General features: G+C 39.8%; 1 protein-coding gene across 3 annotated transcripts in view; it reads left to right on the forward strand.

Moving 5' to 3' along the window:
* OSBPL1A (oxysterol binding protein like 1A) overlaps positions 1-26,414 on the forward strand; it is a 78,416-nt gene that overhangs the window by 11,108 nt on the left and 40,894 nt on the right. For all 3 annotated transcript variants that reach the window (XM_055703553.1, XM_055703555.1, XM_055703554.1), the window contains 12 exons: positions 1,379-1,453; positions 2,572-2,683; positions 3,795-3,880; positions 7,429-7,573; positions 8,324-8,391; positions 8,472-8,516; positions 9,534-9,607; positions 9,686-9,749; positions 10,708-10,809; positions 12,228-12,353; positions 13,510-13,591; positions 16,219-16,325. In XM_055703553.1, the coding sequence (XP_055559528.1) occupies positions 1,379-1,453; positions 2,572-2,683; positions 3,795-3,880; positions 7,429-7,573; positions 8,324-8,391; positions 8,472-8,516; positions 9,534-9,607; positions 9,686-9,749; positions 10,708-10,809; positions 12,228-12,353; positions 13,510-13,591; positions 16,219-16,325 (1,086 nt within the window). The remainder of the gene's footprint in view (positions 1-1,378; positions 1,454-2,571; positions 2,684-3,794; positions 3,881-7,428; positions 7,574-8,323; positions 8,392-8,471; positions 8,517-9,533; positions 9,608-9,685; positions 9,750-10,707; positions 10,810-12,227; positions 12,354-13,509; positions 13,592-16,218; positions 16,326-26,414) is intronic.

Here is a 26,414-nt window from a genome sequence, read left to right on the forward strand (position 1 = left end):
ACCCTCAGCTCTCAGAGTAGCTTCAACCCTAACTGTATTATACCCTATTCGTGTTTGAAAGATTTTGCTGCAGATGGAAGGAACATGCTAAACAGCCTCGAACACATAGGTAGCTAATCTAACCTTGAATTTCATTCAGAATAAAGGCCACCAGCCATTATCATGACTCTAAAGCAGGAAATAAAGTTGAGTTTCTTTGAGAAGTTCTTCTCTAGCCTACATGTTTGCTTAGTAGATAATGCTGTTCTCAATCCAAGAGGGCTACTTAAAGCAAAAGGTAAAGTTTTGTCACTTAATGCATTTATCAGCACTTCCAGAGTTGGAAGAGTATGTAACTTTGGCTCATGATAGAGTATTATTTGAAGAGTAAGTTGAATAATAAAGCAGGCTGTGCGCCTCTGGAAGCCCAGCATATACAGGTTGTGTCTGTGTACTTGTGCCTAGATTTTTGTGCTCAAAGAGTGAGTGAGGTATTATCAGAAACAGAGCTCTGGAACTGGTCAGGTTCATTATTTAACTTTAGGCAGGCAGCAGTGACCTGGCTAAATTATGTGATGTAAACATATGTGATAGTTAAATATGTCCTGCCCTTTTTCTGACCCTTTGAGAGGTTAAGTAAAGCAGTGTAGAAGAGATCTTGAAAGAAAGAAGGATAGGATTTATTGGTTTCCTGGAACAGTGTCTGTGCAGTGCAGCTATCAGTCGTCCTGTCAGATAAAAGGTACAGGTTGGAGAAATTGCATAAGACAAGGAAAGGAGATTCAAGACAAAGATTGCAGAAGAGAAAAAGGAGAAGAAAGGTTAAGTTTCAGATGGTACCATCTTAATGCTGAAATGGAAGTTTTCACTCTAAGTGAAGGAATAGCAATAGGTGCCTAGAGAGAACAACACCACTTGCTAAATCAGGAGCACCAGGAGGCTGGTGCTACTGTGTGTACATATGTAATAATATATGTATGCTTGTTATACAGTACTACTGCAGTTCTTTCATTAAGTTGTTTTTTTTTCCCCCAATGCCTACCCTCAACCACCAACCCACCCACCCCCAAATACACAACCCCACTCCCCAGCCACCCCCAATAAATGTAAACCAAACCAACACCCCCCCCTGCCCCGGGTGTTAATCTTATGTTCCATATACCACATTCTTAAAAGTGAGAGGGATACCTGGAAAAAATGCAGGAGGCTTTTCCTTTTTGAAACAGTTTATAGAATGTTGGTTATGAAGCTTGTATATGTAATGTATCTTTGTTTCCAGGATGGCTGTGTTACAGTTCTGATATGATTTGTACTGTCTTCCCCTTCCTCTCAGTCAGAGGGAATAACTGTGTAGTTCTTGTTGGAAGGACATTCGGTATCTTTTGGTCTTGCTGTTTAGGCTGGTGCAGCTGTGAATGTGCTGAATGACATGGGGGACACTCCACTCCATCGTGCAGCTTTCACAGGACGTAAGGTAAAATATGTTGCCTTTTTGTAAGCCTCAATTTTGGAATTATTAAAGAAGTACTAGCAATAAGATCACTTCAAAAACATGTTTGTACAGTGTCTAAAGATTATTTACCTGTTTTGGTACAGCGTGTTCAAATGACTAGGCACATTGCGTAGCTAGTATAACTGTCCAAAACAAAAACATGGTACAAATATCTTTTCTTGAAGATGGGAGAATACTGGTCCATGGATTTCCTTCGTATTCTTTGTCATATTTTTTTAGCTTTTTGTTGGCAAAGATTTTGCGGGCAGAGAAAGATACACAGTTGAGTGCTACAGTGGAAAAAAACCTGCTATCAGCTCTGTAACTAACTGATGTTGCTTCTGTTCTGCTTCTGCTGTGTGTCAGAGAAACTGCTGAAGCATAACGCTACCTCTAGCTGCAGGTGCTAATTACCGTGTGGAAGCCAGGGTGAAGATCTCTCATCAGCTGCTAAAGTACAACATATTAATTTGTGTTTGTGCCTGGTATGGTTGACACAGGAAAAGGAGTAGAGATGCAGTTAGTTAGGAGAAACAATATTTACAAAAGAAATTTACATGGAGGGCTAAAAACTGTAAATTAGGACACACTGGTCCATTGGATGTCTGGAAGTGCTGTTTCTTTATAGAAAACTAGAACTAAAGAGCTTTTTATAGGCCTATAATGTAAGACTAGTTTGATTTTTTCCCCCACGTGCCGCCATCATTCCCAAACCAGTACTGCCTCAATGGATAACCTCTTCACCCTTCTGAAGGAGTGATTACTTAAAGTCTCTATAATCAAAAGAGCCAACTGTACTATTTTTATCTGTTAAATTCAGCATTCACACCAGGTACACCAGCTTTTGAATCAGAGTGGGCCTGTTCAGCTGTAACTAATCTCTTGTTAGTTCTTTCAGCCTGACTGATGTGAGAGAGAAGGTTGCAATCCTCTTAGTCCCACTCTTCAATCTCTAAAACATCCCTTCCTGTTTTTGTAAGTCAGCCATGGTGAGAAGCCGTTACACAGCTCGTTTTACAGGATGTCAGTAGCTGGAAAGCCTGATTGTGGCCTTGCTGTAACAGACATAGATAAGCAGTGTTTTTCAAATTGTTTTCCAGGAGGTGGTGATGTTACTCTTGCAGCACAATGCTGATACTTCTATTGTTAATGGGAGTGGAGAGACTGCAAAAGAAGTTACTCATGATAAAGACATAAGGACTATGTTGGAAGGTAACTTTAATAGGTCATAACCTCATTTGTTTCAACACTTGTATATTCTAAAAGCTGATTTTCTTCTGCAAGTTACTGAAGCTCAATTGAATTTTCGCTTTAAATTTGGTTATTAGAAAGAAAAAAGTCATAGGTTTTTGTTCCTCTCTGCAGTACTGACAGTTGGAAGTTTTTTTTTTTCACAATATGTCTGCAAGTGACTTGGAGAGTTAGGTATCCTGAATGCCAATAGCATTATTCAAGTAACAATTTCAGCCTTCTTGGGGGTAATACTTGGTACAGCTCTGAATGGTACATGGCAGTCAAAGCCTTAGCTCACTGGCAGAGAAAAAACTCAAGAATAGTAAGTGACTTTGTGTCAACAAAATCATTAAAAAGCAAAATTCTGAACAGTTTTCAAAGGTGGCCCATTTTTGGATCAAGTTTAGGACTTGCTATTGCAATCTTACAGGTTGTGTCAAAAGGAGAAAAAAGTAAAAACCCTTCCCCACATTTGCTCTGTTGCCTTACAGGTATTGAAAATGAGTGAGATTGTGTCCAAATACTTACATATGCCCACTGCTTAGATTTTTGGAGATTTCAAGAACTGTGTTGCTTCCTGGTATTATTATGTGATACCCCTAAATACTGCTGAAGCTCTGTGTCCAATAGCACAGACTGTGTATATGAAAAGTGAACTCTCTTCTGATTCTGCATGCAAGTTACAGATAAAAGTCCTTTATGTTGCTTATCTGCTGAATTGTTAGAGAAGAATGAAATTTCTGTAGGATGATAGGAAGAGAAGAGAAATTGAAAAGAACACAGGGAAGATCTGATGGGATGTTGCATAGTTCCCCTATTTTTGCTTTTTAAAGGGAGTGAGGTTGGGTTGTGTCTAAAAAAAAAACCAACCATATATATGTGCGTGTGTATACACTTTTACATATCTTGTCAAATATTACATGTATTGAACATATTTTTGCTCTGACGTAGACTTTTCTGAATAAATATTTCATTTATACCCATCTCAGATAATACTGGAAACGCTTGTTTTGATACAGTTTCTTGAATGCTGTACTTTATGTGCTACTTCATTGAAACTGACCTTAAACTTGGGGTTTTTTTTAAATAGCAGTGGAAAGGACACAAGAAAGGAAACTGGAAGAAGAACTCTTAGGAGCAGCAAGAGAGGGGGAAATGGGGAAGCTGACTGCCTTGGTAAGAATTCAAGTACTTGTAATACTTTGTGTGAAGTTGTTCAAGCCATAATGCTAATGTAACAACATAAGACATTAGGCCTTGCATTCCAAAGGGCTGTGACTTCAGAATATTACTGCTGTGGACTGTGGTATATTGGTAAAGTGCCAAACCTTCAAGGGTTTTCCAGCCTTCCTGTTGGAGACTGAAAAACAATGTTTTTTAGCTTCTCTCATATTTCTAAATACTCCTCAGTTAGTTGTAAATAGCAGTTCTAGATCTACTGGTGTAAGCTGGTTATGTTTTTGTGGATACTTTAATGTCGTGGGTGCCTAGGTTTTCACTATAGTATGGCCTATTTTAAATCTTGAAAGTAAGCTTTTGTTGTTAGCACCCATTGCAGCTGAAGTCTCTGTAGTTTCTAATGGACAGTCAACATCCATTTTAATGGACGACATCAAATTCAGTGCATAACACAATTTCAGGCTGAGCAGGAACTGAAAGCTGTTATGTGCACATGTGCACACTCATAGTAATTCAAACTGAACAATACCGTGGAGTGGAAAGGTTATTGGAGAAGCAAATCAAAGAAGAATTGAGGCTGGAGGGTGCCAATTCCTGTTTGCAGAGCAGAATCAGCTAGAGCAGATGACCTAGGACCATATCCAGATGGGTTTTGAAGCAGGGTCTCAGTGCTTGAACTCAGGCTTTTGTGAGTCCTGAAGAGTTTCCTTGGAAGTAAGACATGCAGTGTGGAATACTTTCTACCTGGTTAGCACCTGTAATAATACCTTTTAAGACATCAAATCAGTCTGAATACTTCTGCTTGCTTCTACTGGAAAATTCACAAATTAGAGATTTGTATTTTGAGAAATTTGAAATTCTTTTCTGTCTAGAAGACAGAGTGAACACTTATTCAAAATTTGTTATTTCCATTCTCTAAATTTGTCTCTCCTAGTCTGAAGAACCCTTGTCTTTCTAACTCCTCCTTGCATGGAAAATTTTTAAATCTTTGGTCATCCTTGTAATTCTTATTTGTACATTTTGTACTGTCCTCTTTGAAATGGAGAGAGAACCAGAGCTGTACACAGTACATAAGATGTAGAAAAATAGTGTGTTAATTCACTGGTATGATTGTATTAATTGCAATTAATACATTGGCATAAGGATCTGTTCTTGATTGTAATAACTTGTAACATCTGTTGCATGCCTGCTGACTAAGCATTAAACTGATGCAGAAAAAATAAGAAAAAGGTGACTCCTCATAGAAGTCTGTCATTAAAGAACTGTGCTTTTTCTCATGTACCATGTAACCATGCATGCACATGTAACTGTTCCTGTGAATGTTTTAGTTTCTAAGTGATTTTTTAAAATATTTTGTATCATTGAGATCTGTATTTGTGAGGACAGATATATGTTGACCTCTAAAACTTTTCAAAGTACTTATCACATTCTTGACCCTGAGGCAGTTCTTAAGTCATAACAGGTGTTTCTTGGAATCCTTCAGTGAGTGCTTGGACCTGTGACTGTTGAATTACAATTTTAATACTTCCGCTGATTCTTGAGGAAGTCCAAAGAACTTTTTCCACTTACAGCTCTGTGGTGTAAACCTTCATGACTTTCCTACCCTTAGGTTAATACCTCTGTGGAGAGCTGGTGTAGCTCTTTGAGCTGCCCTTTGTCTTGAGAATTCCTCATACTTACCTACTGATTTTCAGGCCTTTCTGCTCCTAGTGTATCTTTTATTAGCAGACTGTTATACTCGTGAAACATTGGCTGCTTACATCTGCTTTTATTGAGACCTAACACACCAGAATTTAGTCTCTACTGCCCTGCTTTTGGAACAGTGTGCCACTTACTTGAAAGATACCCTTGTATTGTTAATTCTCCTTTATCTTGATTATTTTTACCAAAAAACTGTACTGCATATTGTAACACAGTTGTCTGGAAGAGATAATTTAACGGTGCAGTTCCTCTAAGCTTTCTAATTGCGCTTCAGATCTAATTTTTTCCCTCCTTTTCCAGCATGCACTTTAACTTTACAACTGCTCATTCTATTGAAGTTTCTTTAAGTCAAATGATAGCGTTGGCTTTTGTGTGTCTCTTCTGTCAAGATTCTTACAAGATCCCAGTGTGTTTTGTGTTTTGCTATTAAAAGCTAGACCTTCAGTAGTTGAACCTTAACCCAAGCTTTTTAGTCTACTTGAACCAAAACTAGTGTGTTCTTCCTAAGAGTTCTCAAAAACATACTGTACGTTTGCTGAAATGACTGGAGAGCTTTTTATGTCACTGAGTCAATGCACAAAACTTCCTTCAAAATACTTACAATATGGTGTAAGCTGCTGAAAGCACAGGCATGCCGCTTAAAAGGTCTGGAGGCAAGAAGTCAGGAGGCAGAGATAAGGCAGATGTAAAACAACTGGTTGGAAAGAGCTAAAACCTAGGAATCCTCAGGAAGTATTTGACCTCAGTATTAATGATATTATACTCCCCCAAGCTGTCTGTTCTTGACTTGTGTTCTCTTTTCAGTTGAACTGTAAATAACAGCTGCAGGAGTTTATCCTTTATTTGACTATTACTGAAGCACTTTTAAGGTGGTTACTGTTGATGCTACGTTGAATTGCTCCAATGGGTGTTCTGTTGTTATGAGTAATTTCTCTTAAGATAGCATATAGCTAATGCAGAAGGCTTAAATCGAGTTTCTCTAAAGTTGTCATGCACTGCTTGTCACTGCTTAACAGTAGCATAGCCTTTCTATTAAGGTAGTCCCATTTGGCTTGGAATGGTTTATATTGAAAGGGACCTTTAAGGATCATAGCGTCCAACCCCCTTGTACACATCCAGTAGCCATATATCTGAGTAGAAGTGTTGTATTTTAGGGCACTTAGTAGTGTCATGCTTAATGACCCTTCTCTTTGAGGACAGCTTCTCAAAACATTCATATTATGTCCAGGTAGAACTTGGGTTTCCTCTGTTACATAGTTGCTCTAACCTTAATTTCCGCAATAGTTAGACTTCAGAGTGCAGTGGAACTGTTTGTGTAACAGACTGCCTGTACTAGGAGCTTCCAAATGGTGTATGATAGCTCTGTCACTGAGACTGGCAAGCCTGCCACCCTTCTGTATGAAGTTCTTACTGTCTGAAACAGGGTGACAACACAGGATTTAGCACTGGCCTGTGCTGACTTTTAGACTGTGCCTGGGAGTCTTCTAGAGGAAACGGTAAATTTTGACAGTAGAATCATACAGGACCATTCTAGCATTGTAGTTCAGTCATTCATATTGCTGGGCAACTCTCTCTGGCACTGTGCAGCTGACCAGGATAAATGTTTCATGTTGTGCAGCAGAAGGGATTATAGCAAACAAAAAACTGAGAAGTTCCTTACTCTAGCCAAACATCTTGCTTAATTGCTGTAGTCCTTGTCCTTCTCATAATACTTGCTACATGCCCTCTTTGTTGCCAGATCTGCATTGAAGCATCGTAGTTAGGAAAAGCTAACTTTCAAAAGAATGAACATGGCACCTGGGGAGAAAAAAATAATAAGTAAGCAAAACTTTTTTTTTTCCCAGTTGAACAAACCCAAACCACCTGATATCAACTGTACAGATCAGATGGGGAACACACCATTGCATTGTGCAGCATATCGTGCCCATAAGCACTGTGCATTGAAACTTCTAAAAAATGGAGCAGATCCTAAAATAAGAAACAAAAATGGTAAGTACCAAATGAAAGTACATAAAGTGTTAAGAGGAGACAAATTCAACAGCATCTAATAAGCTATGTTACTTATCACTCAGCGTTCAGGGAAAATCTTACAGTGCTTTAAAAGCTTTGTATCACAAATAAAAGAAGCCCAACACTGACCAGATTGCAAGAGACTTAAGAACTGTAGCAAAATACTTAGCATATATGCTGTTATTTTCCAAACTTACCCATTCCTAGAAAATTTACCTGCTGTATGTCATAACCGTGAAATGTGTCTGACACTTGTTTTCTTGATGCTAAACACTGAACACAGGTAACAGAAGGAGTGGTAAGTTTGAAGAGGTGCTCCAGACAAAGTGACTCTTCAGAAGGTGGCTTCTAATGGGAGCAAATCCAGGAGAACTTTACTCGGATGTTATGCAAACTGTGTACTTGTCATCTGATTAAAAACGTCTCTGTCTTGATATTTGTGAGTGTTCTGAACTGTTAATTTTTAGCTCTTCAGCTATAAAAATCTTAAGTAAAAGCAGAAGCCTCTCTGTGGCAAGTAGAACTCTGAAGGACAGTTCAGTGCACAAAAGTTCAGAGCCTTTCTAGTCTTCTGCCTCTGAGGAGTTTATATTCCCCAGTTCCTAGTAAATGTAGATGCTTGTGGGACCAAACTTTAATGGGTAAACAGAGTGTCAGATTGTTTTTAAGTTAAGTACATCTAGGTTTGTTTGCATCAAATTCTCATGCCCCATCTTGATTACTAAACAGATCAGACACCCTGTGATCTAGCCCAAGGTGCCGAAATGAAACTGATACTGGGAGGTAAAACCGGAAAGGTAGGAGCTTTTATATCCACTTCAAATTCCGAGGCTGTCTAGTTGGAGCTATTCCTACATGAGCTTTAATTTTTATGCAGGTTATCAACAAACCTCTGAGACGATATGAAGGTCTCCTATGGAAGGTATGCCTTATTTCCTGTTCTAAAATAGCTTGTAAAATCTCAAAGTATGTCGGTATGTGCTTTTCTGCCCTTCAGTAAGAACTGATGCATGATGGAACTTTTCAATAATACATTTGTTAAATTACTTTAGTCTGGTATATTGGATAAATTGTAGATGGGCTGGCTGGGTGGAGCAGTTACTAGATTCATGGCACTCTGACCTTAACCTCAGTCCCTAAAGTCTCCATTTCTTGGTAATTTCTGTGGCAAAGCTTAACTGTGGTTAGTTTGTATTCCTTGTCTGTGTGATGGGCAAAATGGGTTTTGGTTTGTTTCTTTTTCTTTCCCGAATAGATGTCTTTAATCTATGACTAATATAATATCTTTCATAATCTATTGCTAATGTTTTGCCACAAGTTCTCCACCTTCTGGAAATTTTAAAACTTTGAGGGAAGATGTCAATCAAATGGTTGTTTCAAGTTTGTTTTGCTCTGATACTCAAGTGGTTATTTTTTTCCTTGCTTAAACAAAAAAGTTTCTCGATTTTTCTACATAAATACTTAATTTTTATTTTCCTTAATGAAATCTTTGAAGTTTTCTTCAGTGTAAATTTTCCTAGGTATTCACTCACAATTGTAATACAAGAAACTGTTTTTAAACCAGGACTATATACTAAAGCTTGTGGAAGGTAAAATATTGTATTTGGATATCCCAGTGTCTTTTGTTTCTTATTTGCTTTTACAATGTAGAATTTTGTGGTGATCAACAACCCCTGTAATATTAAAAAAATCAGCATTTTAATATTTAATATTTAAGTTCTAACTGAATAACAGGCTCAACAGCACTTTTGTCTTTAGATATTTCCAAAAAAGAGAATAGCACTGTAACTGTGAAGTATTCTCAGGTTGCTGTGATCACCAAGATATGTAAAACCTGAAATGTGTTCCTAATGACTACCAGTTCTATGTAAGAGCCTTCAAGCTAACTCTTCAGCTGTTAACCTTACCTGGCCTTTTACAATTCTTTTGGGTTTTTTAGAGCTCACGATTTTTTGGTTGGAAACTCTACTGGATAGTTCTAGAACATGGAGTCCTTTCCTGGTATCGGAGACAGTAAGTTCTGTGTTTAAATTTCTGAAAAGCGTTTTGAATTCCTGTCTTCACTTTATTAAATCTCTTTTTCTTTTAAAGAGCTGATGCAGTGAATAATGATCATCGTCAGGGATGCAAGCATCTGACACAAGCTGTCTGCACGGTAGGAAGTGAAATTACTTCTGTCTACTGGCTTTTCTGTATCATGGTAGTCCATACCTAGGCAATGAAAACTTCAGCTAGCTTGGTAGGCATCCCTAGTTTATAAAAAAGGGAAAAAGCTTGTGGTGTTGCAAAAAAATGCTAGTTCTTTTCAAGCAAAGTATTCTTATATGTAAAGTGGCCATAAAGCTCCTTCACTTCTTCCTAAAGTCTTCAAGATTTAAACAAACATAAGGCTTCCTAAAACCATGCCTCTTCAGTTGTGCAAAACAACTGTTTGGGGCATGTGATACAGAATAGCAAAGCTCTAGTTCCTCCTGTAGCTGTCGTTGGCTACTTGTGACTGATTGTGTAACTTAAGCTGATCTCAAGTTGCAGAGATGATCAATTCTGAAGGTGATTTTTTGAAAACTTTCTTAAATTCTATTATGCTTGTGGGTATTCCTTTTGGAAGGGGTGAACAGAGGACAGAAGAAAAACAGGCCAGGTGTCATTTATAATACAAAGGAAGATGAAGTGTGTAAGGAAAATGCATTTAGAATCATTTCAATACTTTTTGTTTTAGAAGTAAACCTGTCCTAGTGGATTGGCACAACAAGTTCTTTTAAACTACAGTTATATATACGCTTAATACATGAAAAGTCACTCTTACTTTCCCGTATCTACAAATTCCTTAATATTGGTGGTCTTGCACCATTGCTGTGATTTTTGCCTGAATCAAGTGGTGCAAATGTAGTATTTTGACATAACCTCTGTATTCTCATTCAAGATGTAAAATGCAAGACAGCATACTTTGCAAAACTGTTCTGACCAGGTTTTGTAAACAATAGTTAATTTGTGTCAAAACTGAAGCAAAACCATCTGATTTGGAAGTAATTCTCCTCCTTGGTTACTCCTAAGTGTTCTCTTTTCTTACTAATTCATTATACTAATTTTGTGTTTTCTCCACAATGCTTTAGGTAAAATCTACAGACAGTTGCTTCTTTTCTGTCAGATGTTTTGATGACACTGTTCATCGTTTCAAGATTCCTAAAAATAGCCTTCCTTCTCAGACTAGAGAGGTAATAATGACTCTCCATCAAAGACTTTAAAATCTAATTTCCGTAATGAATAATTTGCGTACTACTTGCTGTGAATGCATTAGCAGTGGGTTCAGTATCTTGATCACCAGGACTTGGTAACATAAGTGCAGATACTGAATCTTGTAGCATGACTATGGACTAAATAGCAAAAATGGACAGATTGTCATTCTGTTTTTTAGAATTATTGCCACCCTGTTTTCCAGGTCTGTGCCTGTATTATGTTCTTAGTCTAACTACCTCTTTTTCTTTTCCATGTGGTAAATTTCTATTGCAACTTCCTTCTGTTGCACTTTCTTTCATCGTTTGTTATCCTAAACAAAAGTGTTTAATGGTACGTTCTACTCTTAGCCATCCTCCTAGATGACTTAATTATATTTTCTTAAAAGATGGGCCTGAAACAAGAGCATAACTTTTTTTTTTAGGGTTATTTGTAGTGTATTTACTATTGTGCTTCTGTAACTGTACTAACATGATGAAGTAGTGGTGGAGGCAACTGGAGTACTGCGTCCAGTTCTGGGCTCCCCACTAAGATGATTACAGGGACAAGAGCATCTCTAATACTAGGAAAGGCTGGCAGTGCTGGGATTGCTGAGCCTAGAGGAGAGAGGCTCTGGGGTATCTTATCAATATATGTAAATACCTGAAGGGAGGGTGCAAAGAGGGATGGAGCCAGGCCCTTTCCAGTGATGCCTGGTGACAGGACCAGAGGCGATGGGCACAAACTGAAACACAGGACATTCCCTCTGAACATAAGAAAAAATGTGAGGGTGACCGAGCACTGACACAGGTTGCCCAGAGGTGCTGTAGAGTCTCTATTCTTGAAGATATTCAAAAGCCATCTGGATGTGGTCCTGGACAACCAGCTCTAGGTGGCCCCGCTTGAAGCGGGCGAGTGGGGGTGGGGGCTGGCCCAGATGACCTCCAGAGGTCCCTGCCAAACTCTGCCACTCTGATGTAATGAACAAGAAAATAATCTACCTCTTAATTATGATAGCGCTTCCGGTTTTGTAAACAGTTTGTCACACATAAGGCAGCAGACTTTGTCACAGGGATCTTGCTGTCTGAATGGAAAACCAAAGATGCAGAACACATTCCCTACAGTCTTTTCTTAATTGGTGCAACTTTTTTCTGTGTGACTTTGGGTAGGCTGAGGGGTGGGTTATGTTTGTGCTTAAAGTTTAATCAGATAAGTCTGTGACAGTCTGACCACAGAGTATCTCATCTTCAATACAGGTAACCATTTTTAATAATCTTATTTTCTGCTTATTAAGATGTCTCATGTTACTAATTAATATCTCACATCAATCGAAAATTTTGATTTTTTCTTTTGCATGTATGCTGTTGCCTTCTGGGGATGACCTTTCAAATGTGTATTAACTCTGGGTTTTTTTGTTCAGAGTTGGCTGGAAGCAATAGAAGACCACTCTGCTTATAGCACTCATTACTGCACACAAGAACAGTTGAGTAGTGATGATGAGGAAGATGATACAGTATCTGTTACAGATCTACAGGATACTTTGAAAGTATGTCTCAAGTACTTACTTGGCTCGTGCATCTAGGCTGTTGCAGTTTAGTATTGTTGTGTGTTGAAATGCTTTAGTGTACTTTCAGCTAAAATTAATGATTCTTTTGTCCCATGGATGCATAAGTGCTGCTTGTATTTGTACTGCTTACTGTCATGTACTCCTGTTCGGACTATGTGTAAAATTATGTTAATCTACAGCTAAAGGGCTGTGGTTTTCAGTTTTACCAGCACTTACTGCAAGGTAGACAGTTGCTTGAGATTTTCAGCCAGGAGAGGGAGCCTTGTGTACTCTATTTGGTGACACCAAAACTGCAGGATAACAAAAATACCCTTCAGCGATCTCTACCTCTATAAAGCAGGCAATGGAATGGCTTAGAAATGAACCTCAGGTCACGTTAGATGTGTTGTACAGTGATCGCAGAGACCTGCAATGGAAATGAGTCTTCCTTGATAATTAGAGCATTCAGTCTGTTTCTTGCTTTTTGCCACACGTATACTTCTAAAAGCTTTTACTCTAAGGAAAAGTTGACACTGCCATGCAAAAATCTTCATGAGACTGAACTCCAAGTGGCTTGTACCATACCTTTTGGTACAAGAACTTGAAGTGGTTCGTGGCAGAACAGAGACGGGAGGTAGCTGGTGCTGGCAGTTCCCAGCAGCCTATGGAAGAAGATGGTATTATCTAATAGATAACTGTCTCCAAGTTCAAATGCAGGCTTGGAATAGGATCTTGGGGTGTATTCCTGCATGTCACTGTACTTGCTGTACATCAGTTAACCTATGCATTTGCTTACTTTTGGCCTCAGGTTTGTCAAAGAACAAGCATTGGCTCTTCTGGGTTTTCAAACTTTTTAATAAAAAAGGGGAGGAAATGCAAAAGTGGTACATCCAACATCCTTTGGTGTTTGGTTTGCTATGCTAATTTAAACAAAAGCTGGTCAGCCATATAATGTGCATAAATCTTCTGTTTGCTTTTGTGACTTTAGAGGGACTTCAGGTAATTTTTTTCAGATTTAATGTATCTGTCACTGGGAATCTTTGTTAAGTTTTAATGCTCTCCAAATTTAAACATTTCAATATAGTTGATGGAGAATAAACATACACTTCCCTCGGAACAAGGCATTTCTGAACTAGCTATCCTTGCTGTCTTTCAGAAAGCACAAGCATGCCAACAAAGACTCAGTAAAGAGATTTCGGATTTCCTTGCAATGGTTAAATCTTTGGATGCTGCAAAAGGTAAAACTTATTCTTCTAAAATGCAGTTTGTTAGCAGGCAACTATTTTCTTTTAAGCAGCATGTGCTTTAATCTGAAATTAAATTTTCAGGAGCTTGAAAATATAGGATTGTCTTCCTCATTGAAAAAGCTTCAAATAAAGTAACATTATAGTAACTGCTAAGAACTAAGATTTCAGATTTGGAGAAATGACTAATAAGTACATTTATTGAAAGCAGCTTTCTGTGGCTGCAAATGTGAAACTGCCATTAGATACAGTGCTTACTGAGTACTATCACATAGGGGTTTGCTTTGAAGGTTTAAAAAGAATCTATAGTTGGTAGCTTATTGCAGAGCATAAGTGTCCCCTGACAGCTACAAAGAGCTAGCTGTCTTACTCAAAAAAAAAAACTTGTAGTGAGTAGAAATACAATGAAAGCTGAGGCATGATAGACAGGATGTGAAGTGAAATCACAAAACTATACAAGGAACTGGAGCCATGGTGTGATGGAATATATTCCACAGACTTCTGTGAGTTTTATGCCAGATTTGAACTTCTTGGGCTTCATTTCTATATAATAAATCTCGATGTGTACCTGGATTTTTGAAGCATAACTGCCAAAAAATAGCACAGGCATCAGGCTGTTAAGAGTTTATAACCGGTTTCATTTAATGTCTAAAACATGTACACAAGTTGCTCATGTACTAAACTAAGGAGTTCTGTAAGAGTATGTAACTGTTGTTCCTTGTGAACATGAGTCCTAGTTACATATTGTGACTAAAATTTATGAAGCTCAAACTAGACAACAAGTTGTTTATCTGTACAAATCCTAGTCTGTAACAGAACAAGTTTCAGGTGGAAAAAAATTCTTCCTTTTCCATCCCTGTGGCCTCCCAAAAGGAGTCTAACCCCAGCTTTTTCTCCATATGCTACTGTGTAAGTTACTGCATGATGTTAACATATCTTGCACTAACTGAATTCTTACCGAATTTTTATTTCACAAAGAAAAGTAAGGTTTTATAATACATATGAGTGTTTTATTGGGAAGCCTTTGTAATTAATAATACAATAAAATCTGAATTAGTCACAAAAAAAGCAGTTTGAAAATTAGCATGAGGTGGAAAAATTTCTCTTGGGTAGATGTAGGGGCAGCTTCTCTGACCCCATATTGCTGACCTGAAGAACTAGTGAGGATACTCACTACTCTCAAGAAATACACAGCTTGAGTAACCAAAACCCATAGTAAAGCAAAACCAGATACTGTCTCTTTCCTAGAAACCGCTAGTCTTGGCCAATAGCAGGCATAAGTTCCTGTTTTCATCCTAATGAATGTTTGTGACTTGACAGGTCAGTGAACTGTTTCCACATTCATGTGCAACTTCTGTGGGTCTTAACAGAGAGAACTGCTGCAGCTCTCCCAGTTCTCACATTAGGTTGATGTGGTATCTTTAAAGTATTTGACTCCCCTGGCTCCAGAAGAATGCAGATTTCGAGTTAAATGTTCTTCCATGTGGAACATCTCCTAAAAGCTTTTGAGTAATAAAAAAGGCTACCTTAGGACCTGTACTGACTCACTGTGCTGCCCCTTCTTCTAGAGGTGCTAGCTGTTCTTGATAGCTGCTCTAAGTAGAGACTCCTAATTCCTAAGTCAGTAGTGAGATGTGGTATCAGACACCAATTAGTGTGTGGATATGTACTGTATCTTGTCCTGCATGAGCAGTATAAGTTGCAAAATATTCAAGAACTGTCACTGCCAGACTACTTAGTCTATATTGTTATGACATCAACTTGAAGCACCTGTGTTACTAAATGGTGTCAACTGATCCTGGAGTCTGTGGCCTCTAAATGAACCCTTATTTTAATTGTAACAAGTATGCTTCCTGAGAGAATAGTTTGCATGACTTCTGAGGAGTTGCTGTACATCATAAATCTTCAAAGATGAACTCAAATATTAAATAACTTCTACTGGCTGATTGGGTTATCATGGTTTTCTGCTGGTTCTAGGCATGTAGCTGCTGCTATAAATGGTCACAGAAGGCAGGATGTGAGGTACTGTTGCCCTGCAAGCAGTGCTACTTATCCAGAAGATGAGTCCACTAAAATAAGATTTCCTTCCCCTTTTATTGATCAGTGCACTTGTAAGTCTCCATCTATTTTTTCAAACCTAAATCTCCAGCTGCACTGTGGAAAATTTTTTCTGTTCTATGTAATACCGTGGCAGAAGGCAAAAGGAGCTACATTTCTCACTTACATTAAACCAGTGCAGTTTCCTTTGTATTTGAATTCTGTCAGCTGGCAATTCTGAGGCTCTTAGATCTAGAAAGTGGTTAAAAGGAGATTGTTGCTAGTAACTTTCCAGTGTGTTGCTGTCATAGCTTACTACCTCTGTTTTCTAAGCCATGCTGAAAGAGAAACTTGATCCATTCATGTGCCATTTATACCAGTACTAGGGAAAGAATGCAAAAGAAAGAACTTATGTTCCCTCGGTGCTACTTTTCCTTGCCGTTTCCTCACACAGATCTTGCAGTTCACCAGCCTTCCTGTAGGATATGAATGTTATGCCTGTATTACTTGGAGGAAAAAAATAATTAAAAGAATCCTGCAATTTACAGTGTCCCCCTAATGCTACTAATCTTTTGTGCTTTCAGGAATATCTTCTCCCCTCCTGCAAAAAGTTGATGTGGTCTCTGAAGTATCCCAGGAAACATGTGAGGCCCTGGCTGACTGCCTCAACCTATTTGCAAAGCAAGAAGGGGTATGTATTGTGCTGCATGAGTCTATAAAGGGTTGAATGGCTTAGTATATTTTGCTAGTTCCCTGCTTACCTGTTACAAAAATAAATGCGCAAACACATAGATCTTCATATTGTTGGTAAGCTGTCCTTTTGCATACTGAATGTGATGAAAACTCATGCTTTTAAAGAAAGAGTAGCTAAGTTCCTCTACAAAAGGATATCTTACTATTGAGTGTTCAGAAGAGACACAGATTTTTCTTACAAACTACTGCTTCTAAGGTTCAAACTGAATGCTTGAATTCAATAAGGCAGTTGCTTTGCTGATTTGAAGGTTAAAATGTTGAGATTTTTTTTTTTCTTGTACTGGCTAACTGAATTGTTGAACAATACTGCTTCTGAATTTGTTTTTCAGACCATGTGCTTGGTGGGTGTGCAAATGCTATCTATTGAACTTGGCTTTCCCAGTGACAAATGTATGGTGTTAAACATCATGCAAATGCTTCAATTTGCGAATGTATGTCAAACTGATTAATTTATGGGGTAGGATATCTGGTGTTTCTCTCCCCTCTTAAAGATACCTTAGTCCGTGGAATAAACTTGTCTTCCTGTATTGTAGTAACAGTAATCGCTTAGTTAGGCTTCTGTTGTCGTCAGTAAGCTGTTTCAAAATGAGGTTTGTGTTGGTGCTGTTAGTCTTCCAGTTCTTTTAACAGTGAGCTGCAAACACTGGCTCCATTGTCTAGGGCTGGTTTAAGATACATTTTTTTTTTTTCCCCTCATTCCTTTCCAATTCTTCTTGTCTTCAGTCACGAGTCTTCTAGACTTGCTTGAGTCAAACTCTGGCAGAGTGGAACAAGCATTGCTTTTTTACAGTGAGGGTTTTTTTCTTTAAGAAAATCTAATATTAAAGTTGACAGTTCCATTTGTGGATGAGGGGGAAATTGTTACAACAGTGGGTGTATAGTGTTAGTTAGTATTCCTTAACTGTGTTGGCATCTTGCTTCAAGCCAGACTAAAATAGCTTTCCAGAGTAGAATATGGCAAAACATATGGTGAAATTGTAATTTCACCTTACTTGAACTTGAACAGTCTCAGTAGGTGTTGTAGAGGCCTTACTTTAATCTGGAAGCACTAGGTTTCGGCACAGAGGGATAGGCTGAGGTGTGAACTCAAATTTCCACCATAGCTAGTGAGATCAGTTGGTCATGACAAGGCAATGTGATTGTGGAGAGTTTTGCGTCTTGATATTTTTAAACTTAAAACTATTGCAATTCCAGAATGTAATATAGGCTTTTAAAGATGCCATAAGCTCATGAGGGAAATTACAGCAGCAATCTCTTCCTAAGACTTGAACCTTTCCAAAAAGTTACGTTCCTTGAGCATTACTGTTATTGAACCCACAGCATTTGGGTTTGTTGTCCATTGTAAGAAAAGGCCCTGTTTTTTGCCATTCAGTGTTGATTTCTAGGCTGCAGTTCTGCTGGCATCGCAAAAACAATATATTGGGTTCTGTATTGACAAGTGATAGGACCCCAATTAAATGCTTTAATATTCCTTCCAAGTAGATAAGTATCAAACTCTAATATAAAAACACTTGTGTAAAGTACTCTAAAAAAAAAATTATATATCTTTAGTGTTTGTTTCTCTTCTGATCATGATCCTCAATAATGAAGTTAAGGCTTAGGTGTTGTCAATGTTTGGGACCAACTTCCGTGAATGCTCTGGCAATAATTGGCTGCTGTCGACTTGAAACTGCTGAATGACCTTCAGGAAGGATAACTCTGCAACTGTTGTCGAAAAGCTTCTTTCCTGCCTGTCCTGTTGTCTCCAGGCAACTGTTTGACTGCAGCTTGTCTTACGGGGGCTTCCTGTGAGTACAGAGGAATTAATTGCTCCGTGAGACCTTTCAGTTGTAGTGTATGTGTCCCGTGAAATCTGGTTCCCTCTAGGACGAACATTTTCTCAAGCTTCTTGGTACCTTTTTTATCTTGCCACTTTAAGGAGAATTCTTTTCCCTATAACTTAAATTGTCAGCATACCAGAAGCCACTGTTTGACTAATGAGGGGAGGCTGGGCTGCTAGCTTCCGTAAGGATAACCCCAGCGAACATGCTTTGTCTTTTAGAGAAAACTTCTTTGTTTAGCATTGCCCATTGCTGCGCTGTGTAAACTGTAGCGTAAGCGTGCAGCCTGCAAATGGAACTGCTAATGCAGCACTAAAGAGGAAAAAAAAAGACGGCGAGCTCCAGCATCCTCCGCTTGCCTTAGAAATGGTGCATGAGCGTGACCGGGGAACGCTCCATCTGTCCGGTGCCGCTCCTTCCCCCAGCGCCGCTGTCCGCGGCGGCGGGGACGCTTGCGAGCGGCTGCGGGACAGCGCCGCCGGGTTCCTCGCCCGGGGGCGGGCGCTGTGGCCCGCTGCGGTGCCGGCTGCGGGAGCGGGGTCCCCGCAGCGCCGTGCTGGCCGCCACCCGTGCCGGAGAAGGCGTGACCTCGCCGCCCCGCTCGGCGGGAGCTGCTGCGACGCCGCAGAGGGGAGCGGCGACGGCGCTTCCAAAAATAGGCCACTGCGGCGGGGCTCCGTGCGGGGCGGCCCGGCGGGCTGCGGGACTCGCCGCGGCCCATGAGCGGCGGGCGGATGGCCCGGCCCCGGCGGCGGGGCGGGGCGGCAGCGCTCGGCCTGTCGGGCCATTTTTAGCCGGGCTGGGAGCGGGCCCGCCCCGCTATTTCGGGTCGGCCTCCTCCGCCCCTTCTCCGTGCCCCGCGCTCGGCGGGACCCGCCGGCCCTGGCGGGGCGCGGGCTGCGCGGCGGGCGCCACCCCCCGCCCTGCCCGGCCCTGCCCTGCGCCGCGCCGCGCTGCGCGCCCTGGTGCAAGGTGAAGGGGCCGCCCGCCGCGCTGCGCGCCCCGGCACCTCCTGCCGCTGCTGCCGCCGCACGACTCCGGGTCCGCGGTAGGTGCTGCGCGCGGGGGACCGGGTTTGGCATTTCCGTGTGGTTGGGTGGCTTTTTCTCTTGACATTGGGATGAACCCTTCAGAGTCAGGCGGAGATGAGCGCAGATACTTCTTGCCGAACAGTTAAAACATGTGAGGGGGAAAAAGGAAGATAATTCGATTGCTTTAATGTGAACATTTATTGAGGCGTTTGTGTCGGAGATCGTACCACTGGAAACGTTTTCTGCAGTGACTTTGGCACAAGGTTAGTAAGTATTGTTGCAAACCAGGACTTCCCTTGTACTATGTCTAGCAGATACCAGAACCTGCATTCCAAGAGCAGTTGGATTTTAGTATTTTTATATAGTTGTAGGAGAAGTTTAACACAAGGTTTCTTGCACGCTATTATCTCTGCTAGATTTTCTGGCTGAGTTTGACATTTATCTCCAGTACTTGAGCTGCCAGCACTGAAGCTGTATGAAAGGTACTCTTTAAAGGAATCAGCTTTATTTTTATTTTAAACTTGCTTCTTCATTAACTAATGCTAGATAAAGCATGCTGATGAGTATACTGACTCTTCTAAGTTTCACTTTTACTATCAAAGGTTATATTTAACAGTAAATTAAAAGCTCACATTGCATGAGTTTAGAACAAATAACAATTGTAAACTGACTTCATTTGTAGTCTGTTTGATCTTCTTACTTTGTAGCTAGTGTCATTCCTTCCTTTTTTTTTTTTTGTGGGGGGGGTGTGTGTTTTTGAAAAGGGCATTTGTTTACAAGCTGATGAAAAACCTCAGCAAATGAGACAAGGGATTCAGGAAAGGTTTCTTCATTTCTTGTTTTAAATGGGTTCTATACTCAACTAGGGAATCTGTCGTAACAAATTAAGCTTGTCACTTTTAGAGAAACTTTAAGGTCAAAATGCTGTGGGTCATAGTCCTTGAGTTTAGTTAGGTTACGCCATGGTAGAGATTATCTCTTGCATATATAACTGATGTACTATAAATAAAAAAATGCATGCAGTTCAACTAGCAAATATTAATCTCTAGGAGTTCGGTGTACTGCCTTAATTTGTTTCATAATTTTTGGAAATGTAATTGAATGTCCGAGGGTTAGATGTGGCTGTGTGTGTTCTTGTGAATGAATGCATGCATGCTCTTTGGGATACAAATAATTGTCTTTTAATATGTGTCTGGTTTGTGGTCTGGGAGACATGTGTGGCTGTTAAACTTAGACCTACTACCTTACTGGATTGTGAATGAAGAAGGTGCCTGTAAACTGTGTCCAGGTGACACCTTAATAAGACTTTTTGTTACGTTTCCATGTGGAGGTGAGGGGAGCAGTGATGACACCCTGCAGTCAAGGGAAAACTATTGATATGGGCACCCTGGGCAAATCTGTCTAGAAAAATCCTGGAGTCCATCAGCAGTCCTTTTTTCTGCCACCTGGCAATGCAGTCAGCTATGCTAATCTCTGTAAGGTCTAGGGAGCCTTCGGTGTGTGGGAGGGAGAGATGAAGAGGGATGAGGGACTCAAAATCAGGGAAGCTAAGAAAGAGGTTAATTTTGTGATTTCAAAGTTAGGTCTGGGGATGGTGTCATGGCTGACTGTTGTACTAGACCTAGAACCATAGAGTCTTTAGCCCCTCAATCATGGCACCAGTACCTGTGTTTCTCTGCTCTTTTCTCCTTGAGCTTAGAAACAGATGACAGCCTTTTCTGGTTGGTTTTTGGTGTTGGGTTTTATTTTTTTTTTTGCTTTCTTTCAATCATTGGAGCACAACAGAGCAATTCTGTTGTCAATTCTGTTCTGCAGCTCTTGCTTGAAATAGTGGAAATCAAGGTGAGACCTCAGTGTGTCAAGGCCTGTAGGCAATGCCCCAAACAACTGAAACACTGTTCAACTTGCAAACTTGGGGAAAGGAGAGTGTTTTCCAACAGCTGATAATTGCACTCATCATTGATAATTGTTGAGAAACTAAAAGTGTGTCTGCACCAAGAAAACCTGTGCTGGCTGTATGCATTTCTGACTTGTCCCTATTTCTTCCCCTCCCCTCCAAATGAGTAGAAGTGTCCTAGAAATACCTAGTGCACCTTTAATCTTGTTTGAAAGTAACAAGTTCATTGGAAGGTTCTCTGTGCTCAAACAGGTGCCCAGGTAAAGATTGGTATTTTTCCCTTACACAGAAGAGCATGAAATATAATGCGTTACGGGTCATGTATATGCATGGCATGTGGGAGAACAAAGCTACCGACAGGAAAATCATTTGGCAGGTGGTTTCTCCTACTAGAATGGTGGCAGGTCTAGTCATGCCTTGATGATTCTTGCTGTGCTCATTTTTGGGTGCTGTATATGCATGTGTCTTTCATATGTACTAAAGCTCTAAAGAGAAGCTATTCAAATCAGAAGAACTTGATAATTAAATGTTTGCAGATGGCATAGTGTTCTTGCTCTGGAAGCATTTTCTTTCTGCCACTGTACTGCAGGCTTGCAGATAGAAAACGAACTACATGTCTGTGAAGACACTGTCCTTATCAGCACTATGTAAAGGAAGCAGTTTAGTGAGTCCAAAGTGTCTAGGAAATAGGGGAGTTAAAGAACATAACTTTTTTTGAAAGACTTTCCTAGAGCAGCCAAGACTGAATAGGTCACCAGAGTGGGCAGAGAAGCTAAGCAGCAGCTTAGACAGAAGCTTGTTAAAATAACAAGTACTGGGATTCCATTCAGGGGAAAAATAAGTAAGTATTACTGCTTTTCTTTTATTAAAGGGTATTGTGTGTTGACAGAATACTTAAATTTTGAAGCAGTCGATAAGATCCTTGGTTAAGTGCTGTATACAGAAGGCTTCTGAATGGTAGACGGTCCTGGCTGACACAATGACACTTGGATGTTACTGTAGGGCAAAAGATGAATGCTACTGGTCTTTTTAGCACAGCAGGGTCCCAACTTTTGGGGTTTGGTTTTTGTGTTATTGTTATTTTTTTTTCCTTAAGAGTGTGTACTTCAGAAGTTAACAGTTTTCCTTGTAGCTGGTGATATGGTTGCCAGTAGATTATATTCGAAGTTATGTGCTAATATCTAGCAACAGTGAAACTGCTGCTGACTTGGAGCTCTACAAGCCTACATGAAAGCTGGTCACACAACTTGTCTGAAGGCATTCTCCACTCAGTACTGTATTGCCCAATTTGAATCACACTGCTAACCTGTTCTTGCACTTTCCAGAGTGGATTAATACTTTTCAAAGCTTGGCTTGTAGGTGTGTTTTTTTTCTTGGCCGTTGTTAAGCAGCCTTATGTAAACTAACTTGGAATCCATTTATGGGCCTCTGGGGAAACAGAGTGTAAAAACATATTAGTTTGAAATGAGACTCCTTCTCACTGTGTTTCTGCAGCTCCCATTCTGAGGTTTACTTCTGAGGTTGTCTACAACTTGTTGGGGGATTTTACTTTTTAATGCAAAAACACGGAGAAAAGGGGCTTAGATGAGGCTGCAGGGGGGAAAGATCAAGCAGCAACCAAGTTTAATAGAATAGTACTTGTTATAGTAAGCTTCTCAGATAAAAATTATGTTAATAGAAAACAGAATTACTATTTGAAAAACAGTGCTGCTGTCTCTAAGCTAATAGAGGAACAAAAAAATACATAATGTGGAAATTTTCTTTTGCTACTTACTGCTATGAAGGTATTGCTCTCTTTTTTTTTTTTTTTTCTTCATGCTTGGAAAACAAATTGGAGTGGGAAGGGTACATACTTTTATTCTTCTAGTTTCATTGTGATTTCATAATGGCATGCAAAGCTGATCAGGACGTTTTCAGTGTTCTTGCTTAATATCTATCTGATGTGTTTTGTAAGAATGGATGAACAGCAGAGTTCTAAAATTCGCTAGCTCCCAGACAGCCAGTGTATTGTTACTTAAGGTCTGTTAACATTTCAGGAAAAAACTGAAGCAGCAAAACCCGGGATTTAAGGCTGAACCTCTGCACATAGCACCATACTTGTTAACTTTGTTCGCAGGGATTTTTGCATGCTAGTGTCTGAGATACATGACTGCAGTGGCAGTTTGGCTGAGCGGTCTGTCTCCCAGCTGCATAAAACATCAGAATGCTGAGCTCTGTAACTGCAGTCACACACATTTACTAATTCACTGGAGATATATTTTTCCTTCTTGACCTTTCTTTTTTTAAACTTAGGGGTTTTATAATGCCGTTTTTCCTTGTAAAGCTGTTAAAAGCTAGTTTCTTAGAATAATAATTAAAAAAATTATGTCTACACATGTAAAACAAACTTCATTTAGTCTGTCCAGTATTGGATATTAACACTTGCTTTTGAGGGAGATAAGTTATTTAATTTTTTTTTACCCATACATTTTGTATGATGTTATTTAATGCATTGTCTCTGAGTAGCAAAAGTAACTTAAGGCTTGACCGAACTGTTGTCAAATCATCTTAAATTCACCATGTGGTGGGATTTTTGGTGTGTTTTATTTGACTTCCTTAAATGTCAATGACTTCAGATCTATTGCCTTTATGGCTTAGTAGGCTGTCCATGTGCAGTTGTGTTAGCCTTTCCTTGAATAAAGCATGTTGACTCAATCTAAACTTACTTCTCTGCTGTTCTTTGCTGTCTTTTTAGTTGTTGTATTTTAGTCACTTCTGGTTACATGAAATATAGGGGTCTTCTAGCTATGAAGAATAAAATGGATGATCTCCTGTTTAGACAGTACTAGTATGAGGGTGTGTTATCTATTTTTTTTTTTTCCACTTCACTTGGCCACAGTCAGGGCTTTTCATCCAAAACTATTTTTTTTTACTTTGTTTATTGAATAACTCTTCAGAGCTGATACCATTTTGTAATAGAGGTAAGCCATTGTGGAATTTGACCTCTTGTCTGATTTTTAATCTCATGAACCGAACATGTACTTGATGGCCTCTATCTCTCCTCCACGCAGCCAGTGACTTTAAAAGCTTTTTTGTTTTAATATTAATATTCAGGACCGTGTTATCTCTGCTTGTTGTGCTGTCCCGTAAAGAAATGCATCAGTGTAATGCTGGCTGCTGAGTCACTGAGGTTATCACCAGAATTAGTAAATGGGCTGTGCTTAGAAAGTATTTGTACTGAAAATTAATCACTAATATTACAGTTTTCCTTGAAGGTACATGCCAGGCCTGGTCATCAAGGAACGCTAGTAACCTCTTTCTCCAGAGTGCTTGTATGGTTCTTAACATCACCCCCTTTTAAATGCAACAATAATATACTTTAAATGTATTCAGTGTTATGTACAAATGGGGGAAATGCAGGCCTGTGATAATCCTATAAGGATAGTTGATCAGCACGCACAAAACAAATGATGCTCCATTTATAGTAAAAAGCTGAGCTGAATGTTGCTGCAGAGGAGTGGAGTGGTAAGATAGAAGGCCTCTTATGAATAAAGCATATCCATTTGTTGTGAATATCCTGAAGAGTCCAGTATAAGAGGATGTCCAGTTCTGATGTAAGAATAACCCTCATCTGAGTATGTCATCTTCATGGAATGCATTTGGGAATTGACACCTGTGATGCGCTTACTCTGTTTGCATAGCTCGATGTTAAGCCACTTGTAAGGTAAATGTAGACTTATCAGTGGTTTTGAATAGGAATGTTTTCCCTCCTCTAATGCTTGTCACTGCTACATTATTAATTTTAAAACTTGGACATCAGTGTGGTAACTCTTGGATCCACGGGTACACTAGGAGATTTTGAGAATGGCTTTAACGCATGCCTATTTGAAGGAAGTCTGCAGTGTACATCATACCATAGGGGTGTTCCTTAGTTTAGAAGAGAATAGTTTTGTCGCAGAAGCAGACTGTAAACTTTTTCATCTGGCAGCATCTGAAGCTCATTCAGATATTTGGCCCATGACTAGAAATACAGTTTCCTATTAATCTCATAATTTAATAGTGTTGCTATTTTTTGAGTCAAAAGCTATAGTGGGAGAAAGGGTAGGGAAAAGAAAACTACTCTTGCCTTGTCTGGAAACATCTGCAGGAACTTGGAGGGTAGGGTTTGAACAGATAGGCATGAACTAACGGGGCACAGCCATACACAGGCATTTTACCACTGTGGTGCGGAATAATCTTAAGTTGTCGAGATCATGGTATAGCTCCTCTAGGTAGTGTGATAATCCATATATGTCAGTAGCTGGTACCTTTCTGGAAATGCCCACAAGATTATCAATTGTGGAAACATTCTGTGCTGTGCGTGCAAATTGGATTGTCTATTGTTCCAGTGAAACACTTTGCTGCAAGGTCAGACAAATCAAATTGAGATGAAAATGAGCTGGCTGAGCCTTTAAGACGTCTTGAAACTTTGGACAGTTGCATCTGTGCCTATGGATAGCAGAAATCTAGTTTTATCTGACCAGTATTCTCTTCCATCTGAAACCACATTTCAGGCTAAGGGCTAAACTGTAATCTCACAGGATAAAAAAAATGGAAATAGTTGAGCTTGGCAGGGACCTCTGGAGGTCCTCTGGTCCAACCCCTCTGCTCAGACAGGGCCACCTAGAGCTGGTTGCCCAGGACTGTGTCCAGATGGCTTTTGAGTACATCCAAGGATGGGTACTTTACAACCTCTCTAGGCAACCTGTGCCAGTGCTTAGTCACCCTCATAGTAAAAAAAGTGTTTATTGATGTTCAGAGGGAACCTCCTGTGTTTCAGTTTGTGCCCATTGCCTCTGGGACTGTAAATGGGCACCACTGAGAGGAGCCTGGCTGTGTTGTCTTTGCACCTTCCCTTCAGATATTTATATAGATTGACATCCACCCTGAGCCTTCTCTTCTCTAGCCTGAACAGTCCTCAGGCATCCATGCAGTACTGTATCCAGGCAGTCCTGTCCAGTAGTTCTAGACAATTTCAGTGAACCATGTTCCACAGATCAAGCGATAACATATGGTCAGTGCTTTTTTACTATTGTCTTTGCTCCCACGTATAATTTACTGATGCTAAAAAGAGATATGTCACGCCAGGCTGTCAGATCCTGCTTCAGCTTGGCGTGGGGAGAACTCTTGGTGTTCCTTAGACTTTTATCAAATCTACCTTCTAGTTTTATTTTAGAAGCCAGTGGATTTTATTGGAGAAGTTCATAAAAGAGCTTACTAGAAGTTTAAGCTAGGGCCACTTCTTCCTCTGAAATGTAGAT

The sequence above is a fragment of the Falco cherrug genome, chromosome 3, assembly GCF_023634085.1.
Source record: "Falco cherrug isolate bFalChe1 chromosome 3, bFalChe1.pri, whole genome shotgun sequence".
Lineage (NCBI taxonomy): Eukaryota > Metazoa > Chordata > Aves > Falconiformes > Falconidae > Falco > Falco cherrug.